This window comes from Propithecus coquereli, unplaced genomic scaffold (genome assembly GCF_000956105.1).
Source record: "Propithecus coquereli isolate 6110/MARCELLA unplaced genomic scaffold, Pcoq_1.0 Scaffold206, whole genome shotgun sequence".
Taxonomy (NCBI): domain Eukaryota; kingdom Metazoa; phylum Chordata; class Mammalia; order Primates; family Indriidae; genus Propithecus; species Propithecus coquereli.
The window spans coordinates 3,904,348-3,918,762 of record NW_012145634.1 but is presented as its reverse complement, the minus strand read 5'-3'; the positions used below and the strand labels follow the sequence as shown (position 1 = coordinate 3,918,762).

The window sequence follows — 14,415 nt, the reverse complement described above, 5'->3', positions numbered from 1 at the left end:
CAGTAAAGTAAGGCAGAGACAAATGAGCCCCTGTTCACTTTATTCAAAGTCATAAATGTTTTTCCTCTGTGAAACTGAGTAGAACTGAGGAGGAATCAAAGAAAGCCTCATATATTAAATTCTTAAATAGATCCTTTGAATGCAAAGTAAGGGTCAATAGGAGAGGCACAGGTTGTGGGCCTTGTCCCAGCAAACAAAGCCACCGAGGCAGTCCTGCAAATTAAGGAGGATGGCAGATCCCATTTCTTAAAAAAAAGTTCTCGAGGGGAAAAATATAAAATATCTAAGTTTCAAAAGCTGGACTACTTCCATACTCTTTGCTCTCTACCCTAGAGTGTCCACCAATAGAGAGTTTCAAGGTATGTTTTCGATGATTCACCTTTTGCAAACATATGCAAATACATTCCTCATTAGCAGTCCTGTTTTGGCAATTAACTGCAAGCAATATGCTTGGATTAGAGGTCCGATTTCCATTCGAATGTGGTTTCTTCTCTTCCTGGCAACGAAGCCATTTGCAGAGATCTGGAAGAGGGAGAAGACTGCATTAGGCCCAAGTAACAATTCTGAAATAGATCTTTTATATTTATACGTGTGATTGCAGAACGTATGGTCTTCATCCATTCCCACAAGCACGTAAGGTTTTATGCGTGCATCCCAGATGGCCAGGGAGAATTTAAATTTAAAAATGTTTCTTGGGTTCTTACCCACATCTCAATTTGCAACCATGTGACCTCAAAGGTATACTTTTTATATATATATATAAGAGCAAATGGCCGTGATTACGTGAGAAATAACCAGTGAATGTTCGGAGGCAAGGGAAGGATTAGCGTTTGTTCAAGGCCAATTTTGTATCAGGGATCAGCGACATATTGGCTGCCACGCTAGAAAAAAATATTTTTTCCCTTGGGGCCATGGTATTTTATTATGAAAATAGAATAAAAACTTTGAAAACAAAATGATCCTTTCTAATTTAATGAAAAATCTGTTATTTTGTATTATTTTCTGTGTGCGATTACATGCAACTTGAAAAATAGTTCACATGGCTCCCAAGGTGAAGAGCCGTGTGAGTCACATATGCTTCATGAGGCCCCGGGCTCAAAACTAGTGTGAGTTCAATACAACTCACATGGCCGTCAATGTGTTAAACAATCAAATGAGGAATAAATCTGCTTTTATCAACACGAAGGGTCAGGATTCTACGAGAAAGCTAGCTGGGGGGAACAGAGTTAGGGTGAAACAGAATCATGAGAAAGGCTGATTTTAAGGTGAAGGTTCTTTTCTTCAGAATTAAATAGAACTTTGGGATCTTAGTGCAACTCGAGATGGGAACCCTGACAACAACAGGGTTCTAGCGTCCCCAGCCTTACAGGCTGGTGCAAAGTGAATTTAAAGCAAAAACTAAAAAAATATGTTGATTGTTTCAAAAGAGATAAGCTAAAAATAAGAGTCCAGGCTAGAAGCTCAGTTTCAATAGAAAATAACAGAGAAAGTGCAAGTTGGTTTTGCCCTTGAACCTGATCAGAGAGGCGGGGGACACAAGGAAGTCAGCTCACTCATGGAGCCTTAACTCAGTGCCCAAGTCCACGCTGAGGGTCCAGCACTCTACAGTTCCCACGCGTTCCCACCTGGGCCAGCTCATGTCATCTCATGACCACCCTGGGACGTGGGCGCCGATGAATCTGCACCCTCCAGATGTGGAAAATGGAGGCTGAGAGATGTTAAACCTGGAGAGCGCTTCAATCTCTCAAGTCCAAAGTCTCTTTCCCTAACCCATAGGAAAATATGGATGGACAAACAGGGACTTACAATTGTTCACTAAAAGCAAACTCTGGGGGAAGATGACTTTTGAGGGGAGTTCTGCCACTTGGTGGCTATGTAGCCTCAGGCAAGTCAAAGCCCTTTTCTGCGCTTTGGTTTTCCCTTCTGTAAAATGGGAGAATCGTGTCACCTGCCTCCCAAGGGTGCTGAGGGTTAAATGAGTAACAAACAAGGAGTACTTGGCCAATGCCATGGAGGTTATTCTTAGAACAGAACTACTTGCCACTATTATTAGAACGTTAATTGCTTTGGGCCAAAGCTAATGCTATTTATAGAAGCCAGACCGGCAGACAGCATTCTGTACAAAAATGGTTCCAGAATCACTCCCCATCATAGTGGTCCTTCCTGCCCCCTCCCCAGTGCCAGGCAAACTTTTTTCTGGTTGGTTCTGCATCCATCCCTGCTACTGTCCTTGATCCAGAGCTAGGCAACTAAGCCTTGATTCTATAAATAGCTCCCTCAGCCTGTCACCATGGAAACCTGATGAGGCTCGGACAGCCCACCCTGGTGGACACTTCTCTCCAGGGAGGTTCTGGAAGGGCAAGCCTTTCAGAAAATCAGCTCCTGGGCCTAGAAGCAGCGGGAGGTCCCCAGCGAAGTCCACAGGCCCACGTACCAGGAAATCACAAGCTTCCAAAGGGGGAGGAGGTTCCGTTCCGGTTCACCTGCAGGAAGACGACACACAGAGGAAGGGGTCACGGCCAGGTGGGGATGCCTCGCTGCCCTGAGCTTAAGCCTCAGAATCCCTGCGTCATGCACACACTTGCTCATCAATATTTACTGTGCACCTACTATGTGCCTGGTGCTGGGAAGTTTCCTCGAGCATGACAGAGCCAGCCCTGTGCTCACGGAGCTTACATTCTAGCTGGGGAGAGAGCCTGCTCACGACGGGCAGGTACGAGTGACAGGTGTTGGCACTATGGCAGGTACGATGGTCAGGAGGGGACTCTGCAAGATGACGTTGAAGCTGTGCCATAATAAAAAATACGTATTTGGCCTTTGTCCCCAGTTCCTGGCACACAGCTCCTTAAAACCCTTGGGATGCACGCTAGTGGGATCACTGGGGGGGTGGGGGGGGCCTGGGTAGCTTCAGGATGGGGGCTGGTTACCCACAAGATCAAGGCGTGATTAGAGGCCTGGACGTTTCAGCTACATCCTCAACCTACCAGGAGGAGAGAGGGGCTGGAGATCGAGTTAACCACCAACGACTGATGATTCAATCAATCACGCTGCGTAGTGAGACATCCATTAAAACCTCTAAATGCCAGGGTTTGAAGAGGGGGCTGGGGAACAGGCCGAGATGCTTGGAGGATGGCACCCCCCGGAGAGGGCATGGAAGCTTCGTCACCCATCCCCCATGCCTCACCCTATGCCTCTCTTCCCTTTGGTTTTTCCTAAGTTGTATTCTTTGTAATAAACAGGTAATAGTAAGTAAGGTGTTTTCCAGAGTCCTGTGAATGGTTCTAGTGAATTATCAAACTGGGGGTGGGGGCGGGACCTCCAAATCTCTAGTCGGCTGGGCAGAGGCACAGGTAGCCTGGGCCCCCTGTTGCAGCTGGCATTTGAAGGGGAACAATCTTGTGGGACTGAACCCTTAACCTGTGGAAGTCACTGTCAGAATGGAATTGAGTTGTTGAGCACCCGGTTGGTGCTCGGATAATCAGAGAACTGGTCGTTGGGGCTGGAAAACACTGTAAGCCAATAGCTGGAGGATGGAAACCAGGTGAGCCATGCAAAGACCCGGGTGGAAGAACACCCCTGGCAGAGGGAACAGCAAAGATCTGGAAGCGGGGAGGGTAGCTGGAACCTATGAAGTTGAGTGTGTATTTTTGCATCCATTGCAATTTTAATGGATGAGATACTTTGTTTTGTTCTCTTAATATTTTTCCTCTTTTGAGTTTCACTGGCACCATTTTGGATGGCTACCTAGTGTTCCATGGAATGCATGTGCTGCTATTTACTTAATGGCTTCTCTAAGACTATTTCCAGGCATTTTATTTTATTTTATTTAGAGACAGGGCCTTGCTCTTTCCCCCTAGCGTAGAGTGCAGTGGCATCATCATAGCTCACTGCAACCTCAAACTTCTGGCTCAAGCGATCCTCCTGCCTCAGCCTCCCAAATAGCTGGGACTACAGGCGCACGCCACAATGCTCGGTTAATTTTTTTACATTTTGTAGGGATGGGGTCTTGCTATGTTGCTCAGGCTGGTCTTGAACTCCTGGTCTTAAGCAATCCTCTCACCTCAGCCTCCCAAAGTGTTGGGATTACATGCATGAGCCAGCAGCCACCGCACCTGGCCTTTGCAATATCTGGAATAATGTCATGTACACCGTGTAGGACAGCAGGACAGGTGAGGGTGGAAAGCAGGGGCTTGACACAATTTATCTGCAGGGCAGCCCTCCTGAGGGTAGGGGTGGCTCGTGACGACAGGCACACGCCATTCTTCACATTTTACTCCTAATAGCAAAAACCAGTCCCAGTCCAGCTAGATGTCCTGTGTGTGCTGTACCTGCAGGGGAGTGGAAACCGGTCCAACCCTTTTGTAAAACACTTGTGGATCAAGAATATTCAAAAGATCCAGACCCTTCCACCCACTGATTCTATTTCTAAAAATGTATTCTGAGGGAATGACTCAACAGAGCACCCTCACTCCACGGGAGAGAGGCGGAATGAGGATGCTGCGTACGTGACGTCACTCGGGATACTGCAGACATGGGAAACGATCTCGGGGCGGCAGCTCAGTGAAGGGCGGCACGTGCTGCACTCCACGGAACGCCACGTGGCCCGCGAAACCCCAAAGGTGGGAAAATATTAAGAAAGCAAAACAAAGCGGCTCAGACAATGGAACTGCAACGCACGCAAACGTGCATATTTGGGTCAGCCAAAAAAAAAAAAGAAGGCAACATGCAAAAATGAAGAGTTTCAGATGGCGGATAATTCCCCTCACCCCCACTTCTGTTTGTTGTTCTTGTGACATCATCTTGTCGGTTAAAAAAGTAATCAGTTAGTGCTCACTAATCCTGGCCGTATTTTTAGATACACAGTGGCCCGAGAGGGGCCTCTGATCACATCACACACCCTCCCCCGCACACCGCTCCTTTGATAATTCACTAGAACAACTCACAGGACTTAGGAGAAACACTTCGCTTTGCGGAGTGAACCCCTCCCCAAACAACTGGGAAGTGCTCAAAAGCTGTGGTCCCTGGCTCTCAGACGTCACCAGTCAGATCATGAAGGAGGACTGGGGGCTGCCGTAGAGTGGCCCAGCCTTTGTCAAATTAAACACATGCACAAAGCCACACTACTATTAATAATTCTAGCGCCATCCTTTCATTTAAAAGGGGGCATTTTAACACCAAAAGGAGGCTGGCTACAATGTCGGTAAAGGGGCAGCCCTTGCTGTGTGTCAAAGGCCTCCCTTCTACCAACAATGACATGAGACAGGGACCACTGCTGTGCACACAGAGCAGATGCTTGGGAGGCTTGGGGGGTGTGGGGGGCGATGCCAGAGTGTGTGTGTGTCCACACTCGCACATATACAAGCATCACGTGCCCCTCGTGTTTCTAGTTTCTCGTGCACTGATGAGAATTTTACGCTGGGCTGTTGTTTAGAAACTGCTGCTTTACATAAAACTGAACTTGAGGCTAGAGACAGGAAGCTCAAGAGGTAAGTCCCCATGAAGCCCCTCCAGCTGCATTTGAGCCAGAAGACAAGGTGACAGACTTCTCCCGCAGAAGGCCCAGAGGGATCGGACACTTAGAGACCCTCTGGCCCAACCGCCACTCCCCATTTTAGGACAAGGAAACTGCCAGCCAGAGCGGAGAAGCAAAGTGTCCCGGGGCAGACAGCGAGCTGGTGCGACAGCCGGGAAAAACAGGATTCTCCTTGGAGTTTCTAACCTGAAAATATCCTTTCAGATTGGCTGGTGTTTTGTAGTCCCCTTTCAAGACCTGGGCGACAGGAAAGAAATACCAATGTTGTAGAAATGATTGAAAAATGAAATTTAGTTCATCCCAACACCCACGCCCCTCCCCCCACCCATCCACACGTCCACCCCTCCTCCACCCCTCCAACAAGCACGTGTCGGGCTCCCATTCCAGGCATTACCCCAAGTACTTCGGGGGACAACGTTAACTGGAAAATTGCAATTCTTGTTCTCCTACAGCTTCTATTCTAGAGAGGGCACCAGACAATACACAGGTGACAATCAACACGAATAAACAAGGACACATCAAACCATGGGAAGTGTTATGAAGAAAGTATCACAGAGGGACTCTCTATGAAAGCACGTATCTTCCAGGTGACGGCAAAGCCACTGGAAAGATCGAACTGGGTGTCTGACACTTGCCAAGACTTGTGGAATTCCCCAGAGAAGAAATCTCCTTGGAAGAAAACTGGAAACATCTTCCATGTTAAACAAATGAATGAAAAAGCTCCGAAGAGTTGATCTTAACCACCAGTGCTCATTAGAGTTGTTTATAAAATACACAAAGTCAGGCTTTATTCCGGGAGCTTGTGACCCATAGTCTGGGACAAACCAGGGACTTCCGCCTTTTAAAGAGACCCCAGGGAGCCAGTGCTGGGGTCCTGGCAAAGAAGAGTGGGGTAAGGAGTGCCCACCCAAGTACTGCGGTGGTCCCCATCCAGCCCCAGCTGCTGCTTTGGAGAAGCACCTGGGGGCTGGATTTCAAGATCATTGCCATCTTCTTCTTTTTCATCCAGTTAATTAATTTTTTATTGTGGTAACATACGTGCAGAAAAATAGATAAAACATGTAAGTAGAGTTTGAAGAATAATAATGACTATTAGTACTAAAGAATAAAAATAATGTTTATAATAAAATAATAAAAATAAACCATGTTCAGGCTGCAACCGTCCACACTGTCAACATAGCCTGGGTATGTGCATCAGATCTCTAAGTATTTCTGTAAATAAACGACTGCAAAACCAACTGGCGTCCCCGGAAGGAGGAACTCGTGAGACGCACGGACAGGCTTACGCTTCAATGAGAAGGCAGAGCCCTGAAAGCGCAGTGTTAGTAAATTCTCTGTTGAAAAGCAAGATCAGTGAGTGTCGGGGAGGCCTAAGGACTCGGCACCGAAGGGAGACTTCCTCCTTGAGCCGAGAAGAATTAAAGGAGAACTGAGAGAGGAATAACTTTTTTCCGCTGTGACTCAATACAAGAGCTGTTTCCTTTCTAAAATTAACACGTGTTCAGAAACGCTGAGCTTAGCTTAAATTAAGACGTTGGGTCCCAAGGATGCAAAGGCTGGGAGGGCTCTTCTTTGGGCCTGGATCCCATCGTCAAATATTTTAACTAACTTAGTGCCTAGAAGGAAGTCAGAACACAGCCCCCAAAGTCAACTAGAAGCTGTGACCACAATACAGAAACAAGGCCATGAACTTGTTAACTGTTCTTTTACCCCGTGAGTATGAGCCTACTTTAACATTTCAAAAACATTTTGTTAAAAGTCATTTCCCCTGACTACCTTAACTAAGGAGAACTTAAAAAGTAATTCAAACAACCCCAGGCTCATGTTTGTCTGAGAAATCAATATTGAACCGTAAGGGACAATACAGGGACCAATTATTTATTTATGTTCACTCTTGACAAAGACTTGAGGTGCTTCACAGATAAACAAACAAACAAATAGCCAGGGACATAGTGGAAAAAAAGTAAATGAGAGCAGGGGAATAAGATAAAATTAGTGCACAAGTGGTCCGTCTGTTAAAGTATGAGACAGGCTACCAGCTGGCTTTGAGCTTCCTTGCAGCCCAAGCAAAAATGGAAAGACACGCAGTCATACAATTCACAGTGTTCATCAGATAGAAACAAAACAAACCCCAGTTGCTCAGGAACCAAGAGACTTCATGTTTTCTCAGGCAGCTGGAGCTTCCGTTCCTGCCAAAGCCCCGGGAACACATTTCCAGGAGTACACGCGCACACTCACCCGGTGTGTGTTGTTGATGACGATGGGGTCGGGGTTGCCATAGTTGGGTGGGTTTGCATAGGGGTCATAGCCGAGCCGAGCCAGCATGGGGGCGATCTGGGCCATGTCACGCACCACGTCCGCAGGGATGTGGCCGATCCATTTGGTGAGCGCTTCCAGGTTCACAGGCTTGATGACCTGGTCCGTGGACCGCTCGATCCTGAGGAGAGAGGACAGGCTGGACGGGTCAGGGCAGACCCGGACCGCACCTGGGCGGGCTCCTGCTCTGCCACTCTGGGGCAGCGGGAAGGGCTGGGGAGCCCTGGCCTCTGCCCAGCTCTGCCCCCATCAACTGTGAGACCGCAGGTGAGTCACTTTGCCTCATCACACGTGCTCGGTACAATGGGGATAAGAGCCCGGGGTGGGAGTCAGAGAGTGCTAGCAAGACACGCCGCTGGCGCGTGAATTCTGCTTCCTCGACTCCTGTGACTTCGTAAAAAATAACTTTTAACGTATGTGACTAACAGGAATATTTTGTCCTTGGGGAAAAAAACCTACAAAACATGAATGGTAATGTTCAAAGTCCCTGTGGTCACCACTGCCAGTCCCTCAGCCTCCTACGGGTACCCAGCCTTGGCATTTTGGAGTGCACTCTCTCAATCCTTTCCCATAAAGTGGTTACAGGCACTGAGTCCAGGCAGACTCAGGAGCTAGACTGCCTGGGTTCAAGCGCCAGTTGTACTAATATTGGCTGTGTGACCTTGGGAGAGTTACTTCACCTCTCTGAGCCTCATTTTCCTCATTGATAAATGGGACTGATAATAGTATCTATCTCACTGGGCTGTTCTGAAGAGCACATAAGTTAATGCAAAGTGCTTAGAAGAGCAGAGAGCACATCGTAAGCTCTCAATAAGGGTTAGCACGTGCACGTACGCCTGCACGCTCTCTTCTCCCATCCCTCTCTCTCACACGCACTTTCAAATAAATACGTTACATGTACTGCCTACAACCTTTTCCCCTCTCAACCAAACCTCATTCTTTTTTCGAGCTGTGTAGCATTCCTCTCTAGCTTATTTTTCTATTCTCCCAAAGGTGGACATTCAGGTTGTTTTCAGCTTTTTGCTGTTACAATGGAACAACCATCATCTTACATGTGCTTCCTTGAACAGGTTTATTGAGCCACCTGAATGAATATGTTACCGATCTTAATTCAGGGGCCTTATAGGATGGGGGCCTGGGGGAACCCCCAGGATCAAGGGCGTATTTCTGGATGCTTCCATCCCAACTAAAAGAAGAGTTGGGGAAAGAGAAACAGAAACAGAAAGAGGCAGCAAAAGGAAAACATGAATGGGAGTGAAGTGACGAGAACTGGGAAAGGAGAAAGGGTATTGATTGGTGGGTAGAATCCATGAGCCCAGATTTAAATCTCACCTCTATCCTATGTGTATGCATGGCTTTGGCCAAAATGCTTGTGTCTCCAGGACTTGGTGGCACAGAAATGATGGAGACACATCCCAGAACATGAATGGGTGCAATGCTTGGTACATGTCAATACAACTAGAAATAACCAAAGTGCCTGGTAGGTAGGAGCCTGGCAGGGACTGGCCATGGGGGGATAGCCCTTTGGCTGGGCTCTCAGGGATTCTGGGGCCTGGCAAGGACGGGAACATGAAGAGACCACACACACTGTTCAAGGGGTCTGGGGTTCACAGTGGGATGGCAGCTTCTCCAGAGGGGGAAGGCAGAGAACAAGGGACAGAAGGAGGAAGGGAGGGGAAATGAGAGGGAGGATGGGACGTGGGGTCCTAGACATGGGGAACTTAACAGCACATGCTCTGAAGTCCAACAGACCTGGGTTCGAATCCTAGCACCATGCTTTGTTAGCTGTGTGATCTTAGGCCAGTAACCTCTCTTCTCTGAGATTTAGCTTTTTCATCTGTAAAATGGGGATAAGAGTAGTTCCTATGTCCTTGGGTTGCTGCGGGGATTAAAGAGATAATATTTGTTGGGGGCTTTACCCAATACTTTCTATATAGTAGGCACTCATTAAATGATAATGACAGGATAATGAGTATGCTAATAAAAGCAGTAACAACACTAAAACGATAATAATAATAGTAATAATAGCACCTAACATGTATTAATGCTCGCAGGTATCTGTGAGGTAGATCGATTATATCCCCAAGTTATAGATGAGGAATTGAAAGCACAGAGAGGTCGAGTCACTTGCCCAAGGTCACATAGCTAGGAAGTGGCAGAGCTGGGATTTGAATGCAGTCTGGTTCCAGAATCTGTGCTCTTAACCTTGACCCACTATTACCTTACTACAAAGCATATTCAAAGTTTCCTGATTCTCTAAGAAAAGAGAGGAATAATTATGCCCTCACCCCCTTCTTTTATTTATAACGAAACCAAGGCTCAGAGAGGTACAGTGACCTGCCCAAAGCCATACAGCTTAGGAGAGGCAGAGCAGATCTTCCCACCTGGTACCCCTGACTCCAAGGCCAAGGGTTTTGGTGGAAGGATGAGGGCTTCACTCACTTGGACAGGGAGACGCCACCCGGTTTGCCAATGAGGTCCTCGTGGTGCAGAACCGCATCGCTCCAGGCGATGCCCAGGAAGTCCAGGATGAGCTTGAGGGAGCGGTGGGGGTGCAGCACCAGCTGCTCGTAGTACACGGGCAGGCACTTGTCCTTGCCCACCTCCATGCACTGGGCGTACATCACCTCGATGGCCTTGTTCCACTTGACGAGGCAGTCGCGGTAGCTGCTGAGGTCGAAGCCGGCGATGGTGACCTTGCGCGTGATCATGGAGTGCACCGAGGCCCGGCCGTCCCGCACCATCAGCAGGAACTTGGAGTTGGGGAACAGGCGCGACAGGTAGACCGAGGACTTGAGCGCGAAGGGGTCCTTGTTGCAGAGCACGCGCGCCGGTTCGCCGTGCTTGGCGATCACCTCCAGGATGAAGGCCTGCATGGCCGCGTCCAGCACCTCGTCCGTCACGCCCGCCTCGTCCAGCCGCTGCTTCTCGCGGCCGGACTTGGCCCAGGCCTGGCGCATGGCCAGCACGCGCGGGATGATGCGCGTCTCCTCGCCGCAGCGCACCTCGGGGTGGGCGTCCAGCATGGCGCGCATCAGCGTGGTGCCGCTGCGGGGCACGCCGCCCACGAAGATGAGCGGCATGGCCTTGCCGTAGCGGTACTCCACGCGGTCCGCGCCCACCATCACCAGCTCCTCCTGCTCCGGCCGCATGGCCCGCCGGGGGCCCGCCAGCACCGCCCGGCACTCCAGCACCTGCTGCCCCAGCTGCACGGCCAGCACCAGGGCCAGCGCACAGCCGGCGACCAGCAGCGTCCTGCGCACGGACAGCCGCATGCCGGGCCGGGGGTGGGGCAGGCCCTGCCTGGGGGCCCCGCTCCGCGACTTCAGCGACCGGCCAGCGGGCGGCCCGCGGGGCTCACATCTGGGGAGAGAGGAGGACACGCACAGAGTCAGGCAGGTCTGCTCGCCAGCCTGGGGCCTCGACAATACAGACCTGTGAGACGAAGTAGCAAACGTAAGAACGCAGTAAGCTCGTGCTGCTCGCCGGCAGAATGTCACAAAATCCCTGCCAGCAGAACTGCAAAGCCCTGACTCAGTGACTGAGCGTGGCCTTCCGGAAGAAAGCCCCAAGACCATAATAAGCAGGAGAGGCCCAGGTTCCCACGTTTCTTGGTGAATCACTGCATTTTTAATGAAGCTAAGTTCGTGACCCCAGCCCTTGCTTCCTCCCGTATAATGTCTGGAGGGATTAATGATCATGCCCATCATCTATAACCAGACATAGACTCACGCCCAAACTTTGATGAGATTTCACTCTACTGTACCTTCTGAGCACATTTAATGCAACTTCTGAGCACACGCAGAACCTCCGCTATCTGATGTATAAGCTGTGGGTGAAACTGCTCTGGCGCAGTTTAAAGGAACTTCCTGGAAGTCTCTCCCAGGCTGCGATCCTCAGTGAGACTTTGACTAAAACTAACTTTAATTCTTTGAAAGCCTGATTTGTTTCTTTAGTTGACAAAACCCCGATAACAGCAAACGTGACACTGCACCCACGAATGGCAGGGCACGTTTCATAAGCACTTGTTATGTGCCTGACACTTTGCCTATCTTGGCTCGTGGGATCCTCCGGCAACCTTGCGGGTAGGCGCTGCTACACCCCGAGGGACTCTAGACTTAGCCATCGGATTCAGGGACCTTGGCAGCTTCCTTACTCTCTCAATGCCTCAGCTGCCTCATCTGATACATGGAGACAGTCATCATCTTTACAACATTTACTATCGAAATGTGAAAAATAATAACCCACTGGAATGTCAGATTCCAGCCACATGTCTGTTCCAGGAGGGCAGGGAGTTTTCCCTGTGCTGTCCACGGCTGTATCCACAACTAGCGGCGCAGTGCCTGGAACCTAGCAGTTGCTCAAGAAATATTTAAGGAGTGTGCCATAGTTGAATGAGCAGGGCCTGGGCACAGTAAAGTGCTATGACATCATCATTGTCAGGAAAGGAGGAAACCAAGGCACAGAGAGGTTGCTCATAGGTGCCCAGGTGGGAAGCAGTCATGTCACGGCGTCCAAGATTCGAACCCAGACCAGCCAGCTCTGGCACCTGCCTGGAATTACCACCGCGGCTCCACAGGAAATGCTTTTTGGAAGAAGGTTCAGCATATCCTAGCCTAGATTTCTTCCAGAATCATCACTCATTCATTTATTCTTCAGTAAATGTTTATTAAGCACTAAAAGGGGCCCGGCACCATGCTCGGTGCTGGAAGCAGGACAGTGGACAAGACGAGCAGGATTCTCTGTGCAAGGAGCTTAGGTCCCAGCGGGAAGTGAATAACACACAAGGTATGGACAGACGTGATACCTGCTTTCCAGGAAATGAACCGGACACTGTGAGAGCGGTCAAGGAAAGGAAGGGGAGGGTGGTCAGGGAGGGCTTCTTGGAGGAGGTGACATCCAAGTTGAGACCTGGATAAGAAGGAGCTGGCCATGTGAAGATGTGTGGGAAGGGTGCTCCAGGCAGAGGGAACAGAGAGTGCAAAGACCCTCAAGGAGGAGCTTTAAGAACCTGAGAGGAGGCTGCTGGAGCCAGAGGGGAGGGAGAAAGACAGGGAGTGGGGGCCTGCAGGTCCTCTAGGACAGAGTAAGAGCTACACTTACTCTACAGACAGCCCCTGAGGGTAGGGCCTGCAAGGGTAAGGATGGAGGCCAGGCAGCCAGCCAGGAGTCTCCTGCCAGTGTCCCGGGGAGGCTCCTGGATGCTGGGCCTCTGGACATGGTGGGGAACAAAGGGAGAGGATGACAGATGAAGTGAACTTCGACCCTGAGGATCAGACTTCAATGGCCATTCATCAGGTGAAGGCTTGTTCTGAAAAGCGAGGGCGTACCCAGCCAGCCACTCCCTTCTTCACGCCCTTCAAATGACAGATCTGCCCCCCTTCCCAGTTCACCCTCAAGGCCCCCCAACTCTGCAAGCCGGGCCCAATGCAGAAGGCGCAGGCTCAGATGCTGCGTGGACAGTCACCCAACTTCAGACCACCCTGGCCCTTCTCTGCCTCACCCCTGCTGTATGCCTGAGGCTCGGTCTCCCTGTCTGCCCTCCTGCCTCTTTCCAGAATCGAAGCGAAGGGTCTGAGCCTTTGGGCATTCAACGAGTCAGGTAGGCCTGGATATGAAACCCAGCTCCGCCACGTCCTGGCTGTGTGAGCTTCGTCCAGTGCTCAATGAAACTCGCCCCTTAGACAGAGACTAAAATTCTGCCAATTATTCTGATTTTAGTGTTGATGGCCCTCGAGCCTGTTGGGGTTGGTCATATAGATACCCAATACCAAGGGGAAAGGCCTAGAAGAAGGGCTGGACGGAATAGGGAGAATGTTATCAAATCATCAGTTTTGAATGTTATCAAATCAGTTTTGAATGTTATCAAATCAGTTTTGCTTAATACTCATCATTCATTTGGTTTCAGCGGTTCGAGTGCAGCAAAGGTCCTGAGTTTTGTGCTTTTACACGTGGCACGCTCGCTCTGTGAAAGCATTTCCCACGCACCACCCGAGCTCAGAGACATGAAGCAACTTGCCCAAGGCTGCACAGCCAGAGTGGCAGGCCTCGACTGGACCAGACCCAGGCTGAGCTGTTCGCCAGAAGGTAACAGTACAAAGCGGGCAGGTCAGATGTGAGCAGAGGACAGCAAAGACCCGGAAGATGGCTTGAGAAGAAAAAGCAGGGTGACTCGGCAGACAGAAAACAGCTGGGAACTCACAAAGCAGAAGGCGGTTTCCTGGTCACCCAGAGCTAGGGACCCCACTAGAGGCCCCAGCCCAGGGAGCACTTGCCTGCCCGGCACCCCCGCCACCCTGCTCGACCCTGGCAAGGGAGGTGTCCCGGCATCTTGGCAGTGAGGATGGTGGGTGGGGGCTTCCAACTTAGAGTCCTACAGGTTCGAATCCCGCTTTTTCCCTTTGCCAGCTGGTGACTTGGAAAAAGGACTTCACCTCTCTGAGCTTCCATTTTTTTCTCCCCCCAAAAAGGAATAATAATAATCTTTTCTCATGGAATCTATTAGGAGGGTCAAGGAACTCTTGTGTGAGGGGCTGAGCCAGCCCACGAAAAACACTAGCATCAGC

At 49.9% G+C, this 14,415-nt stretch overlaps 1 protein-coding gene across 1 annotated transcript; it reads right to left on the bottom strand.

The window, feature by feature from the left end:
- Window positions 1–11,215, bottom strand: TPST2 (tyrosylprotein sulfotransferase 2). Its single transcript, XM_012644162.1, has 5 exons — window positions 10,292–11,215; window positions 7,772–7,970; window positions 5,720–5,770; window positions 2,435–2,483; window positions 1–522 (listed from the first exon to the last, which is right to left on the bottom strand). Exons 1-4 carry the CDS (start codon window positions 11,122–11,124, stop codon window positions 2,442–2,444), a joined length of 1,125 nt encoding a protein of 374 aa, XP_012499616.1. The 5' UTR covers window positions 11,125–11,215; the 3' UTR covers window positions 1–522; window positions 2,435–2,441.
- Window positions 11,216–14,415: the final 3,200 nt, after the last annotated feature.

Excerpts from the sequence above, each read along its gene's own strand:
- TPST2 (XM_012644162.1), bottom strand. The coding sequence starts at position 11,124 with ATGCGGCTGTCCGTGCGCAGGACGCTGCTGGTCGCCGGCTGTGCGCTG. Across the intron at positions 5,771-7,771 it reads TCATCAACAACACACACCGG|GTCTTGAAAGGGGACTACAA; the intron begins GTGAGTGTGCGC and ends CCTGTCGCCCAG. Across the intron at positions 2,484-5,719 it reads ATCTGAAAGGATATTTTCAG|GTGAACCGGAACGGAACCTC; the intron begins GTTAGAAACTCC and ends GTCTTCCTGCAG.